The 23,762-nt window shown below is 34.5% G+C and overlaps 3 protein-coding genes across 3 annotated transcripts; 1 reads left to right on the top strand and 2 right to left on the bottom strand.

Annotated features, from left to right (window-relative positions):
• Positions 1–1,580: 1,580 nt before the first annotated feature.
• Positions 1,581–6,341, bottom strand: LOC125682370 (selenoprotein M-like). The gene is made up of 4 exons (XM_048922884.2): positions 6,054–6,341; positions 4,203–4,273; positions 3,143–3,221; positions 1,581–2,262 (listed from the first exon to the last, which is right to left on the bottom strand). Exons 1-4 carry the CDS (start codon positions 6,150–6,152, stop codon positions 2,122–2,124), a joined length of 390 nt encoding a protein of 129 aa, XP_048778841.1. The 5' UTR covers positions 6,153–6,341; the 3' UTR covers positions 1,581–2,121.
• A 2,011-nt stretch (positions 6,342–8,352) lies between these two features.
• On the top strand, positions 8,353–13,984 carry LOC125682352 (retinal rod rhodopsin-sensitive cGMP 3',5'-cyclic phosphodiesterase subunit delta-like). Its single transcript, XM_048922863.2, has 6 exons — positions 8,353–8,555; positions 9,800–9,862; positions 10,024–10,049; positions 10,236–10,361; positions 10,779–10,884; positions 11,237–13,984. The coding sequence occupies exons 1-6, from the start codon at positions 8,515–8,517 to the stop codon at positions 11,316–11,318; spliced, it is 444 nt and encodes a 147-aa protein (XP_048778820.2). The 5' UTR covers positions 8,353–8,514; the 3' UTR covers positions 11,319–13,984.
• Positions 13,985–15,519: 1,535 nt separating this feature from the next.
• On the bottom strand, positions 15,520–23,762 carry LOC125682308 (4-hydroxybutyrate coenzyme A transferase-like). Its single transcript, XM_048922791.2, has 8 exons — positions 23,527–23,762; positions 22,817–22,969; positions 21,321–21,560; positions 20,705–20,893; positions 19,198–19,413; positions 18,838–18,975; positions 18,075–18,218; positions 15,520–17,474 (listed from the first exon to the last, which is right to left on the bottom strand). The coding sequence occupies exons 1-8, from the start codon at positions 23,690–23,692 to the stop codon at positions 17,290–17,292; spliced, it is 1,431 nt and encodes a 476-aa protein (XP_048778748.1). The 5' UTR covers positions 23,693–23,762; the 3' UTR covers positions 15,520–17,289.

The following is a 23,762-nucleotide window of genomic DNA, read 5'->3' as shown; positions in this document are numbered from 1 at the left end:
TGATTTGATATATCTCAGGGAGCTCTAAATAAAAGACATCACAGAGTCTGTCTCCTCTGCTTTATACTTGGATATTTTGTTAAATAGTCTACTTTGTGACACACGGGGTTATCTCAGCTTCTCCATCTCAACTTGCAATATTTATGTAACAATATTTCCAATATCACTGGCATATAGTGTTTATATCTCTCAACTGATCCGATACGCAAGAGCATGTTCTGCATATGATCAGTTTTTAAATCAAGTCAGGCTACTGACAAGCTCAACTGATCCGATACGCAAGAGCATGTTCTGCATATGATCAGTTTTTAAATCAAGACAGGCTACTGACAATATATTGATGTTACAGGGATTCAACAGTCGTTTAAATTCAGCATCATATAGTCGTTATATATACTAATTTACCAATACAACCTATCATGGGTCAAATGTTTTCTGAACCGTTTCATACCAATTGTTAGGTCGTTCTTTAAATATCGATTTTTGAAGATTACTCCGATTACCTGAACAAGATATAAGGCCCACAGCGGGTGTTACTGGTAATTAAGGGATGTTTACTCCTCCTAGGAACCTGATCCCACCTCTGATCAGTGGTGTGTCCGGTGATCTACGTTTGCCCATCTCTTCATTTTGTATTTTGATAGGAATTATGAGATTGATCAGTTATCTTCACTTTTTTCATTTACGTCATGACCTCGTTTCTGTTAACCTCACCTCAACTAAGTGTCAAGTGTACGTGTATAGAGAACTTATGCTTCATCACACTGTGAAATCGTTATTTTTCGCGAATGTTACATTTGTAATTTTCATAGTATGAATTTGTACTCAAAAATTGAGAGCCTTCGCCACCAAGATTGATTGTATATTGTTTAACGTCTCACTCAATAATTTTTCACTCATATAGAGAAGTCACTATTGTTGGTGAAGGGCTGCAAAATTTAGACCTATGCTCAGTGCTTACGGCCTTTGAGCAGGGAGGGTTCTTTATCATACCACACCTGCTGTGACACTGGGCCTAGGTTTTTGTGGTATCATCCGAAGGACTGCCCCACATAGTCTCCTCTTACGACAAGCAAGGGGGTACTGAGGACTATTCTAACCCCATCCCCACCAACAACTGTGTTATAATATACAGCTGTACAACAACTCTTCTATAATAAAGTCCCCATATACATCTACAAGACTCTTTCTCAAACATGAAAATATGACCCCACGAAAATAAATGATTCTACGGTTATATTGTATACAGTGTTGTCAAGAACCGAACATCAAGACATGTAACAAGAGAATTATGCAGGGGATAAAGATGATTACCCACTATTTTCCATTTTCACAATAATCTGTTTTTAAAGATGAAAGGTTGAGGTCTTTGAAAACATTAAACAAGAATGATCTGAAGGGGATTTTGTCATGAAATTAATGTGTTAATTATGTGCATTGTAATAAATGGTGATTATATGTAGTACACACAGCATAGAATCCACGGTTAAGACAATCAACAATCTTGAACTTATTATTTGTTTTGTGATGTATACCTTGTACACCTGTCCTTTGAAAATAGATTATTAAAAAACGCTATCTGAGAGACGGAAAAAGTTTATTATTTGTAAACAAACAACTAAGTAAATCTTTGCTTGAAAACCAGATAAAGGGCATCAAACTTCTAAACACAGACAGTTGCCGTTCCATCAGCGACCACTAAAATTTTGGACAATGACTTCATTAATACTAAATCTGTGTTTGAAGTTCAAATAAATCTGGAATTCAATGCTAAATTAAATATATAAAATCTCCAAAAATAATCCTGTGGCACATTTAAAAATGTGATATAAATAGCAGTATCTCCATTCAATCCACACTGTCAAAACACTGATGGGTTAAAAAAAAAAGAATCCGTATCTTTGGAACTTGGGCGATAGTAATGTTATATTTAGACTGGGACTTTTATCACAGTAAATCACGTATAACCATTGAAACTGGGCCAGCATTATTTATATGTAAAATGTTGCAAAATATATCATCTTGAAATGTCATTACCACATGTAATGTAAAATAATATGAAATTAAAAGATGGAAAAAAAATGAAATTTCAATTTCTTAAAAACTTTTGAAGGGCACTAATTAGAGTTCCTCCTTTTCCCTGTAGGGTCCTTCCTTGTATTCCTCGGGAACTGCTTCTGTGGTATCAGACTTCTTATAAAACCCTTTCATCCGTAATAATTCATTACATTCTTCTCTATTTTTTTGCTCTAAATTTATTCTCTATAAAAAAAGAAGCCATCATGAATACAACATAGAGCACAATGTACATTTTAACATCGGCTAAATTTGCATAAAATGAACTTCCTTACACTTGCAAATTAATTAAATGGCCCTAACACTATATAGGATGAATGTGTATTACATGTATCACAGGCAATTGCTTCGCTTGGGGTCCAATTTACTATTAAAGAGTACTCTTTAATAGTCAATTCGACCCCAAGCGATGCAATTACCTGTGACTTGTATAGATACATGTACATGTATATATACAAATATTAATTTGAAATTTAGAAAATTCTAGCAGAAGTCAATTTCAATGTTTCAAACTATAGTTTCAGTTATGGAGGAAAACATACATGTACTAAAGTAATTCATTTCATTGTAAGTGTGAATTCCTTATAAGCATGTTTTCTGTAACCGTATTTTAATGTAAATGTATATTCATTATAAGCCTATTCACTGTAACCGTGTTTTACTGTAAGCGTGAATTCATTATAAGCCTGTTCACTGTAACCGTGTTTTACTGTAAGTGTGAATTCATTATAAACCTGTTCACTGTAACCGTGTTCTACTGCAAGTGTGAATTCATTATAAGCATGTTTTCTGTAGCCGTGTTTTAATGTAAGTGTGAATTCATTATAAGCGTGTTCACTGTAACTGTGTTTAAGTGTAAGTGTGAATTCATTATAAGCATGTTCACTGTAACTGTGTTTCACTGTATATGTGAATTCATTAAAAGCATGTTTTCTGTAACTAACCGTGTTCTACTGTAAATGTGAATTCATTATAAGCATGTTCACTGTAACCACATTTTACTGTAATCATATATAAAGCATGATTTATACTACGTAAAGTTAAAATATAAACAGTGCATAGTTACCTCGATCTCTTCATCATTCTTCCCCAAAAGGATCAAATCTGGTGGAGCACCACCAACCTTTCTAAATTCTACATTATGACTTCATTGTGTTAAGTAAAATCTCCATATTACAAACTTGAATTAATGAGGTAAAATTATGTAAAATACCCTGAATGTTTGGATCTTCAAGACTCAAGTTCCTTTTCTGTGTAGCAAACCTTTAATAACTACTACTATGATTAACATTTCAATCACTTTATACTTAAAGTTCACAAGCTAGGTCACCTATACATATATATTTCTTCTTTTATCAGTTTCTTACAAATCCATCCTTTGACATATTTTCCTTATACGTTTGTAAATTTTCCTACTTTGTCTGTTTGGGCTCTGAATTAAAGATCAACAATTGAGTCTGATAAAAAGACTCTTCCCCATTTGAAAATAAGCAAAAATATCCCCATTTCTAGACTAGAAATTCCCAAGTTTGAGATAATGCAAGAAAAATATTTCTCAAACAATCACCTACAGTTAAAATATGGGGGAAAACCTCTGTAATTAAATAAAAAAACCTGGGTGATTGTATGTCAATCAAAAATTTTCCAGTCTGAACAAAAAATTCCAATAAATCTCTCAGTCTAAAGGGATTTAAACCCTGCCTCAAAACCTGTAGTGACAACCCTGCAGAGAAAGAGAAAGAGTGGATGGAGTTGATGTGTGGTGGTAATCATGTCCCAAAACCTGTAGTGACAATGCTGTGGGGAGGGTGGATGGAGTTGATGTGTGGTGGTAATCATTGCGTCAGTCGTCTTATAAAATGCTTTATTCACACTGACAATTCAGGTTAGTGTAGCTGGACTGTTTACTCAGCAAACAAATTACTGACCCAAATCAAACACAATAATGATAAAGTATTACATTTTGGTATTAATTTTAGCTATTTGGAAAAGAGCATTGAAGAGAGTTTCTTTGTATTATAATACAATTTCTCTGGAAATCTTGTATATTGCATATGACACAAATTGACAATCGTCATCATCACTCTGTATCTTTTGGGTTCACTGTACACTGCACAAAAGGATACAACAGAGGGAGGTCTTCATAAATGAACCTCTTCACCTCTGGTAATCTGTTCAAACGTCATCCACCGCAGCTCTGTCAAACGCAAAATAGAGTACAGCTTATTTTATAGCATAAGACAATTACAGTCTTCTTTCAACATTAACCAAATGCAAAGGATAAGATAGGAATAATGGATGACTCTTTAGAAATAGGGTCAATGGAATTCGCGGAATTACTGAAAACACCAGGTATTAATTACCAAGAAAGTACTAAAAACACCAATGTGTCATTAAAATACAACTACAGGGTGTAAGATCATACTTAAATACATACATTCCCAAAGTTTCGTTCATATTGATAAGAAAGTGAAATGGTTTAATTATGGCTAATATCTATGACTCTTTGTCTAAGTAGTATAATTTCAGAATCCATTTTTGGCAGCAGTGTTGGTTAAGTGGACAATTAAATGTCACATATCATTTCAGAAAATTTATTCCCATTGCAATCAGAAATTGAAGATGGGAAAAATGATAAATTTCAATATTGCACTAAAATGTATATGATTATATTGTCCGATGAAGTTGCTATAAATTGCATGACAATTAACAGGTTGGGAACACTTCCCCTTTAGCGAGATATCCTTGCTAAAACGCGATTATCCAGGGCTCTTTAGCGAGAGTAAACATTACCATAAACGGGTATTTTTGGTGTCTTTATTGAAAATAATGGCAAATCCCGTGCAACGCTAAGATAAGTAAGTGCGACATATACTCAACATGACGCAAATTGATTCCATGAAATTGACAACACAGTCAAGAAATTGTATATCAAAGTTGCTGCGTAAGAGGGAAGCAGTCTGAAATCCAATGCACATCGTGAAGGTTTTTGCTTTGATTAATATATTTGCAGAATTATCAGACATTTTAGCACTTTTTCTTCTTTTCACGTGAAACACAAAGAGATGTACTTTACGGATGTTTATCTCGGTTGTACGGGATATATTTACTCTCGCTACAGAGGGATAATCGCATTTTAGCGAGAATATCTTGCTATAGGGGAAGTGTTCCCAACCTGATTAACAGGTTGGGAACACTTCCCCTATAGCGAGATATTCTTGCTAAAACGTGATTATCCCTCTTTAGCGAGAGAATAAACATGACCATAAACAGGAGTTTTAGCGTCCTCATTGAAAAGAACGGCAAATTCCGTGCAACGCTGAATAAGTGTGACACACACAGCAACATCAATGTTGCTGCAGTCTGAAATCCAATACACATCGTGAGTGTTTTTGTTTTGATTAATATATTTGCAGAAGTATCGGACATTGTAACACTTTTTCTTCTTTTCACGTGAAACACGAACAGATGTACTCCACGAGTGTTTTTCTCAGTTGTACGGGATATATTTATTCTCGCTAGAGAGGGATAATCGCATTTTAGTGAGAATATCTTGCTAATGGGGAAGTGTTCCCAACCTGATTAATGTAAAGCATCTCCATGGTGTAAAAAAAAAAAAAGCCATAAATCATTTAATTTTCAATCAATACAAACCAAACTTTGAGAATGTTTGTATATGTATAATACGTATGATCTCACACCCCATAGATATTTATTAACGATACATTAGTGTTTTCAGCACTTTTAGTGAATGTTTAAGGTAATTAGGCCTACCTGGTGTTTTCATCGATCAGCAGTGCTAGTCTGTAAATCATGGGTTCAATTTAAGCCGGGATTTTAATTTTTCCAGTTTACTTTCTACTAAAACTACATTTAGAAAAAAACTAAATAAGGTAAATTTGAAAGTTATTATTGTTACATATATCCACTTTCCCTCCATATCAGATTTCTCTGGTGTGTTATTCCCCCAACTTTACCTCAACTACTGCTTTATAGACATCTTTCTGTTCCTCATCTTCAGCGAATATTCCGTGGGTTAAAACACCCAGGAACAACACAATCCGCACGACAGACATTGTGCACGCGTACGACGTGTTACGCAGCTGTTGGGGCTTGCGGATTCTCTTGGGTGTCTTCTTTATAATGATTCATTAATTAGTCTGGTCCCTTTTCGATTTAGCGAAGGGAACCAGACTATCTTTCGACACTCCTCGGACTACTGTGTTAGCTCACCTGAGCTGAAATTCCGATCACCCGTTGTCTGTCGTCTGTCTGTCCGTCTGTCTGTAAACTTTTCATACTTTCGACTTCATCTCCAGAACCAATGGGCCAATTTCAACCAAACTTGATACAAATCAATTTTAAAAAAAATAATTTATTATAGATATTTAAATCGTCGAGTGCCTGTGGGTGTAAATTTGTTCAAATAAAAGACCATGCCCCCTTCAAAGGGGAGAGAATCATAAAAATGCAAAAGTAGGGTGGGGTCATTTAAAAATCTTCTTCTCAAGAGCTATTGAGCCAGTAAAACTGAAATTTACATGAAATTAAGCTTAATGACGTCGAAGATTCAAGTTTGTTACAATCATAGAACCCCGGGGGTAGGGTGGGACCACAATGGGGGATCAAAGTTAAACGTGCAAATATATAGGAAAATCTTTAAAAGTCTTCTTCTCAAAAACCACTGGGTCATATAAGAGAGAAGATTTATCTCAAAGCTTCCTAGCTGATTCAAGTTTGTTCAGATCATGTCCCCTAGGTAGGATGGGGCTACAATAGGGGATCAAAGTTTTATATACATGTATGCTGATATAGGAAAATCATCTTCTCCAAAACTAATGGGTCAATTTCAACCAAACTTGCTACGAATCATCCTTGGGTAAAAGGAATTCAAGATAGTTGGGCAAATATGGACCCCTGGACACACCAGAGATGGGATCAGGTGCCCAGCAGGAGTAAGCATCCCTTAAATTGTCGACCGGTCATACCCGCCATAAGCCTATATCTTGATCAGGTAAACGGAGTTATCCGTAGTCAAAATCAGTGTGCCACGAACGGTCTAACAATATGTATGAAACACGTCAGACTGCATTTGACCCATTGATAGGTTGTATTGGCAAACTAGGTCGCTATAACGACCATACAATTTGCGAAATGCTGACTTTAAACGAGACTGTTGAAACTCATGTACCATCAACTTGTTTGTCAGTAGCTTACTTCGATTTAAAAACTGACCATACGCAGAACAAGCTCTTGCGTATCGAATCAGTTGAGAGATATAAACACCATATGCAAGTGATAATGGAATATATTGCTACATAAATATGCGAAGTTGACGATGGGGAAGCTGATATCATCCCGTTTGTCATAAAGTTTAGTTGTTAGTTTGCCGTTAATATCTACTTTCAATAAAATATCTAAGTATGAAGCAGAAGTGGACGACTCTGTGGTATCTTTTATTTCGAGCTCGCAGGGATATGTCAAATCAACATTGAATGAAAGTTATTATCGTTATTGGATAAAACATCGTCGATATATCTTAATGTCGAATTGAAGGCCACAGCAAGAGATTTTTTTTCTTCTCACGTAAATGTTGCTTCATATGAACTAGTATAAATTTAAAACAGGTCAGCTAACAAAGGAGCACAAATCGTGCCCATGGGGATTCCAACAGACTGTTGGCCAACGACCACAAAGATATTGTCAATGAGGAACTCTAGCATATTTTCTATTTCAACTTCAGAAATACTTGTGCGTGGAATCAGAGTGATGTTTAACAAATTAATTTTTTGGATGACCGATTATCAAAATTTCTTAAAAACTGGTTGTTCGATATAATAGTATTCATAACAATTTCATGAAACTGTTTCTTTAAAAATTATACAAAATGTTTGGGAAAAATAAAGGAAATATATTGCATAATGGATTTGAATAATTTAATGAAAACAGAGTTATTGCCCTTGTATTCAATATTTTGAAACATATATAATTGATTATTCATATATGACTTAAGACTTTTAAAATGTTTTATGGTTAACAAGATTTTTTTACAAAAGCTCTTGAAAAAGACTCCAACAAAATTTATGTTCCTGTCATGCATAAATCTATTTAAAATAATTGACTTTGCGAAATCTTATGACGCCAGTGGAGAGTGGAACTACTTTAACTGGCTGAACCATGTGGAAAAACAAAACCTTTAGACCAGATAATTTTTTATAGATTTATTGATTTTACTTATTGCACCACTTTGATTTGTGTAATGAAATAATTTTTCTGCATTTTTTTTTTTTTTTATCAGCAAATGCTGTTAATATGAGTACTATTGGGTATTTAACTTATTCTTGTAATTTTTGTTACCGGAAGTTAATGTTTCACCATATTGGTTTTTGTTGACATTGGTGAGGAAAGTCTTGTCGTTTTATTGAGTGCAGAATCAGGATGCCAGCTAAAGCAGAAGATATCATGAAGGGGTTTAAATTGTATCCTTTATTGACCACATTAATTTCCGATAAACAGGACCTAGTTTATTTATACAGTGCCATATAATGGTGACAGAGTTCCCGATCAGACTCGTTGATATTGTGAAATCAGCATATAACCAGAAAGTAAACAAAGGCCAGTAAAGTGAGTGACAGTGTAAAACTGATTCCACGTGCAGTTAAATTGTAATGGAATAATTCTATTCAGTTATTAACAGTGTTTGTCGTTACAGAATGAGAAAATAGTCAATTACAAATGTCCTACATATTGATCTATAGATATATGTATGTCGCCGATTCTTAATTAGCTTTAGCTGCAATAATGTAGCCCTCTCAGATTTTTTATTCTGACCCCCCCCCCCTAAAAAAAAGTAGGGGAGTGCTACGTTACTGCAGATAATTACAGATTAAATAGATTCTAGAGGGCTACATTATTATAAGAATTCAAATGAAGTTCAGTTGCATACTGAAATATATCATAGTCTCAACAAATAAAATATACCTTGTATAATAGATGACTGACATACTAACCCAACACCCGCACTAACAAAGTTTAGGTCAAGCGAGTAAAATCTAATTTGAAGTAATATATTGGGCCAGTAAAGATTTTTATACTGAGAGAGACCTCTGAATCATAGTTCAGTATTGAAAGTTTGTGACTTGAAAGCGTCCTTTTCATTGGTACAAGCATCCAGATAATGATGAAAAGATGAAGATAACAAACAGTGATCAATCTCATAACTACTATAAAGAATACAAAATACAGCTGGGCAAACACGGACCCCTGAACATAACAGAGGTGGGATTAGGTGCTTAGGAGGAGTAAGCATCACCTATCGAACGGTCACGCCCACCGTGAGCCCTTATATTTTGGTCATGTAAACGGAGTCATTCGTAGTCAAAATCGGCGTGCCAAGAATGGCCTAACAATTGATTTGAAACACTTCAGGCAGCATCCAACCCAATGGCAGGTTGTATTGGCAAATAAATTGTTATGATGACCACAGAATTTGTGAAACTTTAAATGAGACTGTTGAAACCCTTGTAATATCAACTGTTTTTCGGTTGCCTTCCTTAATTTGAAAACCAATCATACAGTGAACAACCTCTTACATATTGAATCAGTTGAGAGACATAAACACTGTATGCAGATGATGCTTTATGAAAATATGATATAACTTTTAAATTATTAAATATGATATAAAATACAATAGTTGTGCAAATATTTCTTTAACATCGTGAAGAAATTGGATGAATTTGAGAGATGCTGACAGTGGTAAAATCCTGTGGCAGTCAAGTGAAGACTTGTGAGTTTTTATGTGCTTGTACAGTACTGTACATCTACACTCTATTTGTTTTAACTTAGTGCACAGATTCATAGATATAATATTTCTATGGAAATATGTAAGTAAATACATGCAGCAGTTACAAATATGATTTGCAGTCAAGCTTTTTATTATATTTGAAGGTCAGCACCAGGCCTTGAGCATGAAGGTAAGTAACTCTGTAAATAATTTTAAATGAATGTATGAACATTACACTTCAATCTTTATAATTCTTTATGAATAAAATATTAAACTAATTATTTCTCATTTCTTGGCATATGTTGGCATTCATTTTAAAAACTATAACAGTATTGATGTTTGTGATGTCTTTACAATATGAATAATCTGTTTACAGCAAGGGTCCCAAAGAAAATCTTAAAATGTCGTGCAGTGTCTCGGGAAATAAATTTTTCATCAAAAGAGGCTATGGATAAATTTAGATTAGAACAGAGAGTTTTATTCAAAGGAAAATGTTTAGAAGGTAACAATTTTTTATGGGTTATTTGTGTGAATATTTACTATACCAGTAGTCTGTGTTTTTATTTAATAATATAAGCATGTATGCTGTTTATCACTTTATTTGCAAGGTTCTTAAGAATATTTTTTAAGTACATGTAGTGATGAACAAGTTGAATCTTGCAAAAATGATGTCTTCTGTGTTCATAGAAATAAAGCCATGCAAAATGTTAATGTTTTACAGGGTGTAAATTTAATGACCCATTAATGAAAGGAGACTATAAAAGTGGAAAAAATTGTGATGCTCTACTTTCATGACCTGTCAATGAAATAATAGTTTGACATGTGAGAAATGATACTGTGACTTTTCTACATTTTGCGCTATCATTAGAAGAAATATACATGTTTATATAATACATTTATTGGATTTTATTTTTCCAAGAATGGTTCTTTGAATTTGGCTTTGTGATACCGGGATCTACGAACACGTGGCAATCTGTAATAGAAGCAGCACCAGAAAGTCAAATGATGCCAGCAAATGTTCTTACGTAAGTCAACAGAAATTTTACAATTCAAAGCCAGTTGTTTTATTAAAACTTCTTCCATCTCTCTCTCCTCTCTCTCTCTCTCTCTCTCTCTCTCTCTCTCTCTCTCTCTCTCTCTCTCTCTCAAATCCCACATACCTTCAGCTTTGTTTTTAAAATACATGTATATGATATTAATCTGATTTACTGGTGTGTGCATCAAAATAAAAAAAAATTAAAAAGAGAGAGAGAAAATTTACACTTTTCTATCTGCTTGCATTTGCACAGTGTCATTTTGTTTTATTGCAAAGGTGTTAAAAAGTTATTCTGACATGAACTTTTTCACATGTACATTATGTGATATGTTTCTTTTTAGGGGTAATGTTATCATAGAAACACTTTTTTATGATGGAGACCTTCTAGTCAGCAAGTCCAAAGTGAAGATATTTTATGTATAAACAAGATGTGGACTTAGGTTAAAGAAATAATTCCATTTTAATGATGTGAACATTTTGAACTTGTATGATTTTTGTGGATTAGTAAAGGTGTCCCACCAGCTGGTGTGTTACGTAGAAGCTCGCTAGCCAACAGTTTAACATCTACTGTCAAGAGTCAAGGAGCAGAAATATTGAAATCAAGCAGTGATTCTAAATGCTACAGCTAACTTAAAAACCTTTTGTTACTTCACTTTTTGCTGTCTGAAAATTAGGACCAATGCAATTACACTGTGAACAAAAGTCCTGCATTCAACAAGGTGAAGGAATATACTAGTGATCTTTAATTTAGGAAATTTCATGTAGACAACTTTGTAGCTATTTTTAGAATTTTTCACTGGCTATTTTTCTATATAGAATAAATGCACATAACAAGTTCCTAAACCTTTTTGCACTTGAAATTGTTGTCATATTTATACCTTACGTTTCCATTTTGTCCCTTATTGATGGAAATTTTTTACATATGCTGATAAAAGTAAGAGATTCGTGTAAAAGTGAATGTATGTGTAAACAATTTTGCTTTCGTTGAGATTATGGTATATTTGTATGTACATATATATATGTCTTTTGGTTTGTTGTGTCTAGTGGTTTTAAACCATAGAGGACTGTCTTTGTTTTTATCAGGTGAGATTGAATGGCTTACTGCATGTAATGATTGGCCCAGAAGATAGTAACTTCAATTATGACTGACCAGTGTACTTTTTCATGGTTTTTTTGATAGATCTTTTTATTCTTTGATCATCATTTCCTAAAAAAAACTTGCTGGTTAGAATTCGACAATAAACACACCATACATGTACATGTTTACAAACTGAGCAAACTCCTCCACAGGCGAGAGATCCATTCCTTAAATTTCCTGGATCCACATCTTATTAGTTGTTGCCTGTCTGGAGGAATCTCCAGATGACTTTTTTCAATGACCCTCCCAAGCAAACAGTGTCACTGAAAAATTGTATCAAACACATCACGTCCATGGTGGCAGTAGCATTCGAACCTGCTGTGTAATTACTCTGTGTCTGTAGTTTGAAGTTTTTACCTTCACTCTATGTAGGCTACTGTGTATGTAAATGTCATGACAGAGAATGTGCAGTATTTCAATGCATGAAACCTACTCCACTATTTTGTTATATGCCAATTTGCAATAATTTTATCATACATGTACCTTTGAATTTATCTGTGCATTATGAATATAATTAATGTTAAGCTATGATACAAATTTTTTTTGTTTTTCTCCGTTGTTTTGACCCTAATTCTGGTTTTTATTATGCCACCATCTACCCGGTACATGTACACAGAACACGTTAGAACACTTTAAAAGGATCTCTTAGTTCTCTTCTTAAGATCAAATCTCACACTTTGACATGTTTGGACCTTTGCACCATTTTTGTATTCCAGAACTTCCACAACGAATTTTTTAAATTGCGAATAAAGGTGTATTTGTATTGTACAAATATTTAGAATTGAGGGAACTGAATTTTATCTTTAAACAATTATTTTATTTATTATGAATAATTAAATTAAACATGAATAATTCTATGTAAGAACCTGTAATGCCATATAATAAATAGTTCAAGAAATCAAGCAATTAAGATTTAAAGCAAAATTTAAATGTGGTTTTCAAGTTGTTGAATAATATGAGGTTGGTATTTGAGTGGAATGAAGTACAATTCTTGTACACTTTACAGAATGTTGTTACAATTTCATCCAATGACTGAAAATAATATTGCTGTGTGTAGCACATGTTAGATTGTCATTGTGTTAGGTCAGTTTTTACAGTCTGTTTCTTACATATGAATATTTCAGCTCATATTTTTATTCAGCTCATAGGTTTAGTCGTTAGTTTATAACATACATGTATATTTACATGTACAACCTGAAAACGTACATTTTTTCAAATTAATATCCATGTACATGTATAGAGATTCAAAAATATGAAGAAGAAAAAAAGGAAAGGAGGGGTTAATGAGGAATGTAATTAACCTGTGACACCCATCCTCTTCCCTATGAAGTTTTTGGTAAAGGGTTTAAATCTACCTATCAACAACTTGAGAATGTGAACTGATACATGTAAATATTTTCAATTTACAAAATTGAATGTACAATTTTTAGTATCTTTTGCACTAGAAATAGAAAAGAAAAATTTAATTCTGCTGGAAGTAGTCCTGATTTAGTGTATAATTCTTACAAATGCTTGTAATACATGTTGTTAGTTTAGCTGACAGAAAACTTTAGTGCTATTATATGTATTTCAAAAAATCCATGTTCCACGGTAACAAACGTACAAATCATATAATCTGTTACAAATGTGATGTACAGTACTGAACACGTACAAGGTTACTGTAAAAGTAGTCAAAGGTATAATGTTCCAACTCGTTGTGTATAATGTCGATGATTGAAACTGTATACTGACACCTATGTAACATTTGCAGGAGTTCAGACATTTAGTAATTCATTTTTGTTTTGTATGACAATTTTTCATGAAGTGTTAGTCTCAAAGAACATTAATTATGTCTTATACATGTAGATGAATAAATGCTCGTCATTTTTCAATTGATATATCTCATTTGGGATCAAACAATCTATGTTCAACTGTGATTGGAATGAATGTGATTAAATTAATTCATATCGTTTGAGAACTGTTGTCCTCCTAACTATATACAAGTGAAAAGGTGAAAATAACGTACAGTGATCAATCTCATAACTCATATTAAGAAAAACAAAACTAAGAGTTGGGCAAACATGGAGCCCTGGACACACGAGAGATGGGATCAGGTGCATAGGAGGAGTAAGCATCTCTTGTCCACCGGTCACACACACTGTGAGCCCAACATTTTGATCAGGTAAAAGGAGTAATCTGTAGTCAGGATCAGTGTGTATAGTTTCTTTCTAATTGATTGATTGATGTTTTCCACCACACTCAACAATTTTTCAGTTATCTGGTGGAGCCCAGTTTTTATTGCTAGAAGAGAGAACCCAGATACAATGTACCTGGGAAGAGACCACCGACCTTCCGCAAGTAAACTGGGAAACTTTCTCGCTTACCGGCGTGAGCGGGATTCGAACCCGCGCCAACCAGAGGTGAGAGGTCGTGTGATTTATTAGCGCGATACTCGGCCATGGAGGCCCCTCTTTCTAATTGTACCTGTCCATTCATATGTAATGTTACTCCTTCTCTTGCACTTTTTTTTTTTTATCAAATTCTGTCGAAAGTAATGCCACTAACATCAGTAATCTTATTATAGTGCAAAGAGGGAACTCAAAATCATACACCCTGTTCTCCAAAACTATTTACAGTCCAACATCGTTATCTCGAACTGGATCGGACCAAGAAAAAACTTCGAAATGTCTGAGAGATTGAGGTTAAAATACATAAAGATGTAGTTGGGACTTCCAACACACTTTGACATATCAATGGTATTCAAGATGGAAGTTCAACTGTAATACCATACATGTACACATCAGTTAAAAGGTCTCAGAGTTCTGACTTATCATTGTAGCAAATCACAAGCGAAAGGGTCTGTCCTCTTCCTTTTCACAAGGCAAGAGCTAGTGGACTCCAATACCACCGGCCTCAGATGATGGCGATTCATATATGCCTTCCACATTTTTTTCACAGGGTTGTATACTGTGCATGGGCAGGCAGACACATCTTTAACAGCAGCATCCCAAATCAACTTGGATTTGTGATAACACTTGTTTAACAAAACTGAGATCATGCAGTCAGAAATATATTCATTTTAGGAATTAATGAAGATGGCATTAATATTTTCTTAGATCTATATATTGTTAAGGTATCTGATCCATACAAGTTTTCATTTTCAGAAAGATTACAATATATGTAGCAATCAAACTTGTTTAACAGATATCCCCTAAAGAGTAGACACCACCCCCTCCCCCAATGCTTTTCAAGTCAAAATTCAAATGATTATTTAGAAATGTCTTCAGGTCCTGCTGTCATAAAACTTTGAGAATTCTCAATAAAATTATCAACTCAACTCTCTGCAGTTGTAAAATGTTGATCTTTCTAAAAGAATTGTATTTGTGTAAATCCTGTACATCCTCTTTACAACCTTGACAGTTGCCATCATTAGTCAGCAAATTGTACGACTAGTAAGAAATACAGAAGATGGACCCAATTTTTTTTTTAAATTTTTATTCAAAATAATTTTCAAACAAAATTTAAAAGGGGATATTTCATAAATTCTTTGATACTCCTCTACAACAAAGGAAAACCAATAACTTAAAACACCCGGTATATCCTGATAAAAGAAAAAGATATAGAATCCATGCAACTTCGTTTACTTATCAACACACTATCAGTCCTGAAAAATTAAATTTTCCCGAATATCTTAAGAAATCTTAAATTTCAGAATAAATAGGACGTTTTAAACAGCAGAATCTAGGATTTAAGATTAATTTTTCAAAGTTACATGCTATTGTGAAACATATGATACATGTATATGTAATTCATTTATAGCAAATTCTATTTATTTTCATTAAGTACATGCAAGCAAAAATAACAAGAAAGCATTGTTGTTGAATATCTGGTTTAACAAAAACATGTACATACACGTAATATTGACATTTATGGCACAAAACCAGTAAAACCATCCAATAAACAGTTTAATGGAAAACAAACAAATTTTCCTTCATAAATGAAAGAAAACACTGACCACTCCCCCACATTAACTTTATTATAAACACAATTCACAATGAGATGCCCAGAGGCCTTTTTTAACATTTATCTGAGAATCACACATCAGTAAACTTCCAGGAAAAGTGTTGCATGCTGATGAAGTAAGTGCAGCTTCTCAGAGAACTGCATAGCCACATCTTTTTCTGATCAAGATTGATGTTAATCAGAGAAAACCAAACTGGTCTCAACAAATATTTTATAGTTATTTATTGTGACTTTGACCTAACAACCATATTTAAGTGTCACAACATACCTGGTCATAAGCAACACCTGAGAACTTCTAGTGTCTCCATTACTATTTACAAAGTTGTGGCCCCGACAGTTTTCTCTAATTCAGGTATTTTACAAATAATCTCTTTAATTCAGGACCAGGATAGATTGTTCATTGGCACACAACAATTTGAACATAACACAAACTACTATAGTTTCTCTATTATAAAGTGATGCATAGATAAATACTTGTAACTTCTTTTCCTAATAAAATGTGACCTTGGCCAGTGATCTTGTTTCAGAATCATGAAATGTAAATGGATATTGCTCATTATGAAGTTGCATACATAAGAGAACAGCTTCGGGCTGAAATGACTTTATTAGTACATGTATAACTTGATTGATTGATAATGGTTTTACGCCATTTTGGCAATATATCAGCCATTTTGCGGCTAGTATAACTTGAGGTCAAATAATATCAAAAAAGTATATAATATACATGTATCTAAGTAGTGTTTGAAAACGGAGCATTGTAATACACGCCCAGAATATATAGCCATATATATACCGGTATATATGCATTTCATCCCTGTTAAATAGAAATTGTTAAAATTCAAAAACAAATTTTAACTGACATGATATTCCATAAGATTTTCAATCTTGTTCATGACTCTGAAAAGAGTAGAGCTGGACATGATTGATAAACAAATAAACTACAAGCAAATCTAAAGATTATACTGTGCGGAAGTACCTATATCGTACCACTGCGACAGTCTAACATAATGAAGCATAAATATTATCTTTATACAATCATTAAAATATCTGACACTTGGGTAATCCCAAACATGCATATCATTTTCATCTATCAATACATACATGTATGTAAACTCATACAATTTTAATGCCAGACAAAAATATAAAATTCTGAAATAACCAAACGCCAGTACCAGCGGTCATGGGAAGAAATTTGCATGGGTATAATAATATTAAAGCAGAGATACTGTTCTGTAACCTGGCAGCAGTGGCCTACTAAGGTGATGGCATGCATTTAAGTCTCTCATATGCTGCTTTTTCCAGCATCTCCCTGTGATCTGGGTGTGCCACTTTAATCAACTCATAGGCCCTCTGTCTTAAATTCTTTCCAAAAAGGTATGCAATGCCATGTTCAGTAACAATGTAGTGCACATGGGCCCGTGTCGTTACCACGCCAGCACCTACCACAGAATTATATGTATATTAATGTTTACAAAAACTTATCTTTTAAAAGCATTAAACGTAAGCATCGCAACAACTGGTTATATAGGTATATAGTATAATTAGGCATGTAGTATAATTATCTGTGCAGTTACTTGAACTCTTAATTCTTTAATGCACAAGGTTTCTCAAATTCCAATGCCTATAATATACAGGTAAATACTATAGATGTACATGTAGATGCCTATAATATACAGGTAAATACTATAGATGTACATGTAGATGCCTATAATATACAGGTAAATACTATACAATATACAGGTAAATACTATAGATATAGATGTACATGTAGATGCCTATAATATACAGGTAAATACTATAGATATAGATGTACATGTAGATGCCTATAATATACAGGTAAATACTATAGATATAGATGTACATGTAGATGCCTATAATATACAGGTAAATACTATAGATATAGATGCAGTATATACAAGTAACAACCCTAGGTATGAACATCCCATAGTCAAATGGTGGTATCACTCCAGATCATAATTGATTTAAATTCTATGCAATGGTTAAATTTTAGAATGAGATAATGAATGTTGACTATTTACCCGGTTTGAGATTTGATACAATCCTTGATTCTTCCTTGTCAGAGCCATGTCTGCGGACTGTGGAGGTGCAGGCAATGATTGGTTTTCCCTCTCCATCCAGGCTTACAGCAGCTCCTCTGATGAAGTCAATCTGACCTCCAAATCCTGCGATCCATTAAAAGCAAAATCTCAATGTTTAAAAGATCAGCACACAAAACTAGATCTGTAGCATTTGCATTCATAGGGTTCGAGATTAATGCTATTTCAGCTGCCCGAGGCTGGTAAATTTTGTCCTGAGTATCTGAATTTCTATTATTTTCCCCCAAATTTACTAGAAATGTATAATTTTGCATCTAGATTAAGAAACGTTTTGGGGGAGGTCTCCTGGACCCCCTGGCAAGAGGGAAGCCTCCTTCTGCACTCTTCCCCAGTTGCTTTGCAACTCTGCCATCATTCTTCGGCGGCCAGTCTAGTTACCAATCAGCAGGACTAGTAACTTACAGAATCTAATAGTCCTTTTGACTAGCATAGTGAAAAACTTAAAATCAAACACAGATTCATACATCATCATGATGTATTCAAATCAAGGAGTGCTTGTTAAACATGATGCCTCAATGATGACAAACTCCGACCTTTCAATTCAAATAATTTTCTAAAACCCTGAGGACTTGATAAGTGCAAAACCAAAATACAATATAAAATATACAGTGTACCTCATGCTCCATACACTGGAGGCATGACATTTCTACAGGCAAAGGAAATACAAAGTGTTTTCACTAGTTACCGGAGTACATATAGGTTCCAAGCGAGTCCGAGCACACCTGGCCAGTGATGTCAATCTCCAGACAAGTGTTGATAGCTGTCACACGGGGATTTTGGCAGATGACTGATTGGTTATTGGTAAAGCTACAGTCGCACATGGCTGTGGGAAAAGAAATGAAATCTAACAGTTCTGTATTGTCAATACTAGCATTTCACAACACCATATCTATTAGTAGATGTAAATAATTATGTGTTTGGTAAAATTTTATATGCATGTACATGTAAAATAAAGAGATTGACAGTCAATGGTATTGTAATGCATCAGGTACATTGCTATGTAATGGACCCAAGGCCTGGTGATTATACATGAATATATATTTACCAACAAAGGAATTATCATCTATGAAGTCATATAATCTCTTGGATCCAATGGCGAATGAGCTGACAATTTTTCCAGTTTGAATAGCTTTTTTAGCATTAGTTATGGCGCCACACTCCACTAGATCCACCACGGAGTCACTGAACATCTCTGTGTGAATTCCAAGATCCTTATGATTCTGCAGCTTGTGAAGTACAGCTCCTGGCAAATTACCAACACCTGCAGAAGGGTTAGGACAGCATGACACTTCACGAACTTCAAACTCAGATAGCTTCTTGAAATAATGCCGACAATAAATTAAACTACCCTGACTGCTTGCTAGTTTAAACACCTGGTATATTATCAAATATCACTTCTAAAATGGGCAGAATTTGTCAACCCATTAGCCCTGTGTGTGTCAAAGTAGAGGTGGTTTTTGTTAATAAGGAGGTACAATAAATCATCATAATGGCTGAATTCCTTTTAAAACATGAATGGAAATATAGAATATCACACTCTAATGTTGATCTCTGACTTGGGATTGGCCTCGAGAGTTGATCTCGGCCCGAGCCTGTTTTATTGCCAAGTCCTCGGGATTTTAGATTTCAGAAATCATTTTAAAGCAGTTTTCTACATCAAAATTGCCGTAAATTAACATTTTATCTCCATTAGGACCGGGAATTTCTGAAAATGCTTCAGTATCACCCTTCATAATCCTCCTACTGCTTTCTGTCGCCTAGAACGTTGATTGTTTTTAAAAGAAGTTAAACGTGTTATTGTTCTAAACAAACAATTGTTATTTGGGTTACCCCCCTTTGCTTAAGATACTTGCTACAATTTAGCGCTGTTTTTGAAAACGTTTTTATTTAATTTTTCTGCTTAAATTAAATTTTGTCGTGGAAGGAAGTATTATAAAATTGTGTCTAATATAAATTTTTCATGTAGTTATGTTAGATTTCAAAAGATTAAAGAAGAAATAGCCATTTGAAATTTGAGGGCGAGACAGCCCCTTGACAACGGGCTGAGACAGAGATATCTCAGCCCTTAGGGTGAGACAGCCCTACCTACTTGCAACTGTCTCACCCTAGCCAAGATAGGTGTATCAGGGCTGATACACTACTAGGTATATGATATACATGTATATAAATATCAGCAATATTTGTCAATTCTGTTTCAATCACAGGGGCTAAGCCCGTTTGGGTCCGAACTCTGTGATACCATATGTAAGGTATCACAGAGTTTGAGCCCAAATGGGCTTAGCCCCTGTGGTTTCAATTCAATTGTCAAGCTTAGTGGGTTAGCGAGTGGACTGCTGATCTGTAGGCCATGGGTTGGGAGTCCAGATGAGGTTTTCAAATTTCTTCAAATCATATTCAACTAAAACTGCACCTTTTGACTAAATAAAGTAAATTTGAAAATATTGAGATTCATATCCTTCACTTTTCATTCATCCAAGTATCAAATTCCTCCTTAAAGTTTTAGAAAAGTAAGCAAAAAAGTGTACCCCCTTAATAATTGCTAAAGCGATCACCTGTCTGAATGGTGGCCCCATCCTCTACAAGATTGTCCGCAATCAGCCTAGCAATCTCTAGGATCTCTGGAGACAGAGAGATAGTGGGGATCTCAGCCAGTGGTTCGTCAGCCTCTACCAACACATCGATGTGGGTACTGTGCACCAGACCATCCCCAAATGTACGTGGCATCTGTTTGTTAACCAGACCTGAAAGGAATTTGTTCATGATTATTTCACCATCAGGGATATTCACTTAAAAAGATCAATTGCTGGTAGTGTAAAACAAACAAGCATCAGAGCTACATGTACAATAAATATCAATTACATAGATACAGCAATGTTTTATATTGGTTACATAAAAAGTAAACATGGTAAAATTAAAATGATTCTGTTCTATTCAAAACTTAAATTTATACGAATATGTATTGAATTTTCAAGGGGCCAAATGTAGCTCTTATCATAGTCCTTAGTCCCATGCATCAAAAGAGCTCAGTTTGAAGGAAATACTTTTAAAACATATTTCTTGGAATAAATATGTGTAATTTACATGTCATAATTGGTAAACCATAATATGAATAGTTATTGCACCGAAATATTTCTATTACATGTACGACAGTATATGAAAAGTACTCACCAATAATGAACTGAGCATTCTGAACAGCTGCACGTGTGCAGTCTACCCCTGGACCCAGCGAACAGAATCCATGTCTGTCTGGAGGACTAAGTGAAATTAGTGCCACATCTAGATTTAAAAGTCTACGACGGAAGAGTAGTGGGATCTCGCTCAGGAAGATGGGAATGGTGTCTGCTCGTCCTTCTGCCACAGCCTTTCTTATTGATGCACTTATAAAAAAGGAACTAGGCCGAAAGATTCCTGCAAAATACAACATTGTGGTTGAAAAATAGTATCAAATTGGCTCACAGAAATTTGCATTGTCAGATGCCCATGGTTGACTTTGCTTTTATAGTCATCATATATGGGGAAACTTTCAGAGAATCATCATTTACTTAATTCATGGATCAGAAACTTGGAAGTCTTTTATATTTACAAAATAACATTTAATATCGGTTTGTCATACATTCCAAGAAAATCTAGGATGTGGAATTTGTTTTAAAAGATCACAACAAAAATGTCTTAAAGGCCATTAAACTCACACACAATCAAATGGTTGTCCATGTTTGTTTATTAAAAGACGCAAGTTTCACCATAATAGGGAGACATAATGTGAATTCTGCATTGCCTCTGATCCCATCGGAGTTTTGCAATGACATCAATCAAATGATCCATGCATATTTTAAAACCATCTAAAATGTTCTCTTGAGGACCATGTCCATTGGGGGTAATTAGCAACAGGAAATCAACCTCAGGTATCCAATGATGGATAACACAAAAGTGGTCAGGGCATAATATGTGTCAATCTGCACTAAGTGAAATCTCTGATGCTTGCATTACAATTTTTTTTTCAAACTTTAAATGCAAAAAGGAAAATCATATTACATCAAAAACATGCATCTTTTGTATTTTTAAGTTTAGTGCCAATAAAGAATTGGATGTAATTTATCAAAATTTTTAAAAACCCGGGAAAGGTTCAATATTTATACTTTCATAGGATTAGCATCAATTCTAAACATGTACATCCTCAATCAATGATGTGTTGACGCTCCGTTAGAGGGAGTGCAGCCACATGTATATGAGTGGATCCAGAAATTTACCCCACTTTCCACCTCATGCTAATTTTTAGGGGCACAATTGAAATTATGGACATATGTGATATTTTTGTAACTGAAAGTGCATACAAATAGGCAAATGTATTTTATTTCCAATATACATTATAGTCCATGGATGGTGCGGACCCTCCATCTCCCCATCTATGCATGCATGACATAATCCCTTCCATTGGATTAAGATACCAGTATGTGATTTACAAGAAAACAAGAAAGTCTGTAGTGTACTAAAAATTGCTTGCACAGTTGCAAAAATAAAAAATCATCAAAAATCACTATGTAATGGTATAAAGTGATCATTCTGCAAATTTATCTCATAATCCCCATGTACAGAGTGTAGCAATGGCATGACATAAAACAATAAACCAGAAGAAAAAAAACACTGCTTGAATTCCTAAGATTTACCTTCATATTTTGGGTGTGTATATGGGGCCTTTGCCTGGATAGGTGCCTCTATAATCTCCACATCCTTCAGACCAGCCTTTTCCCCATGGGCACACAATGCATCCACCAACAGCTGTGGACTGGCAGCTCCACCCTGTACATATACCCTCTCACCTGTAAAAGTTTGTCAGTGACAGGTCACAACGCAGGAAGCACTTTTATGTTGCTTTACCATCAGCTATGTTCCATCTCTTTTATTCTATCTATGATAACACACACACACTGTACAATTATAGTAAATTAAAATGGTAAAAATGCATAAAATAATCAAATATAAGGAACAACAAATGTTTTTGTCTGAGGTTTATTTCAGATCTGATTTAAAATCATAAATAATTTTTTAACATTAAATATGGATGGGAAGTCACACCACCAATTGTCAACAAAGAAGATACCAGTTGACAGTTGTTGAACTGCCATGTGTAATTATGTAATCATAATTTCATATGTCTATATAATGTGTGTGTACGACTATGCTCCGGATGGAGCCATGTTTAAGAACAACAGCAGTCAAACAATGAGCAATATATTCCCAAACCAGGCCTAATACTTGTATATGTGGCACAAAACATAACTTTTATAACCAACTGAAGTTAGAGACTTGACATCAAACAGCTGTCAACATTCTATTTTCAGAATTTTCGAAAATACAGGCCTATATTAGTATATACCAGAACCAATGGCTTCCACGGCTTGGTCTGCCGTCTTCCATGTCGGTTCCTTGTCTAACAGCGGGTGCAATGGCTCCGGTGAATATATGTAGAATGATCTAGACAGGCAAGCACTGCGCTTCGATGCTTTAAGAAACATACGCGGGATTTTTTGCAAGATATTCATGATGCCTGGAAAATTTTGAGGTCACTGGAGTTTCAAGTCATGAATGCATAATAGAGTGATCTCCCTTTCA

This window comes from Ostrea edulis, chromosome 1 (genome assembly GCF_947568905.1).
Source record: "Ostrea edulis chromosome 1, xbOstEdul1.1, whole genome shotgun sequence".
Classification (NCBI taxonomy): Eukaryota; Metazoa; Mollusca; class Bivalvia; order Ostreida; family Ostreidae; genus Ostrea; species Ostrea edulis.
This window is presented reverse-complemented; position numbering and strand designations above follow the sequence as displayed.

Coding starts and splice junctions, on each gene's coding strand:
- LOC125682352 (XM_048922863.2), top strand. CDS start 8,515: ATGCCAGCTAAAGCAGAAGATATCATGAAGGGGTTTAAATT. Junction 9,863..10,023: donor TGGCAGTCAAGTGAAGACTT/GTGAGTTTTTAT, acceptor TTATATTTGAAG/GTCAGCACCAGGCCTTGAGC. Junction 10,050..10,235: donor ACCAGGCCTTGAGCATGAAG/GTAAGTAACTCT, acceptor ATCTGTTTACAG/CAAGGGTCCCAAAGAAAATC.
- LOC125682308 (XM_048922791.2), bottom strand. CDS start 23,692: ATGAATATCTTGCAAAAAATCCCGCGTATGTTTCTTAAAGCATCGAAG. Junction 19,414..20,704: donor TGGGGCCACCATTCAGACAG/GTGATCGCTTTA, acceptor ACCCTTCTGCAG/GTGTTGGTAATTTGCCAGGA. Junction 18,976..19,197: donor AGATGATAATTCCTTTGTTG/GTAAATATATAT, acceptor CTTTTCCCACAG/CCATGTGCGACTGTAGCTTT.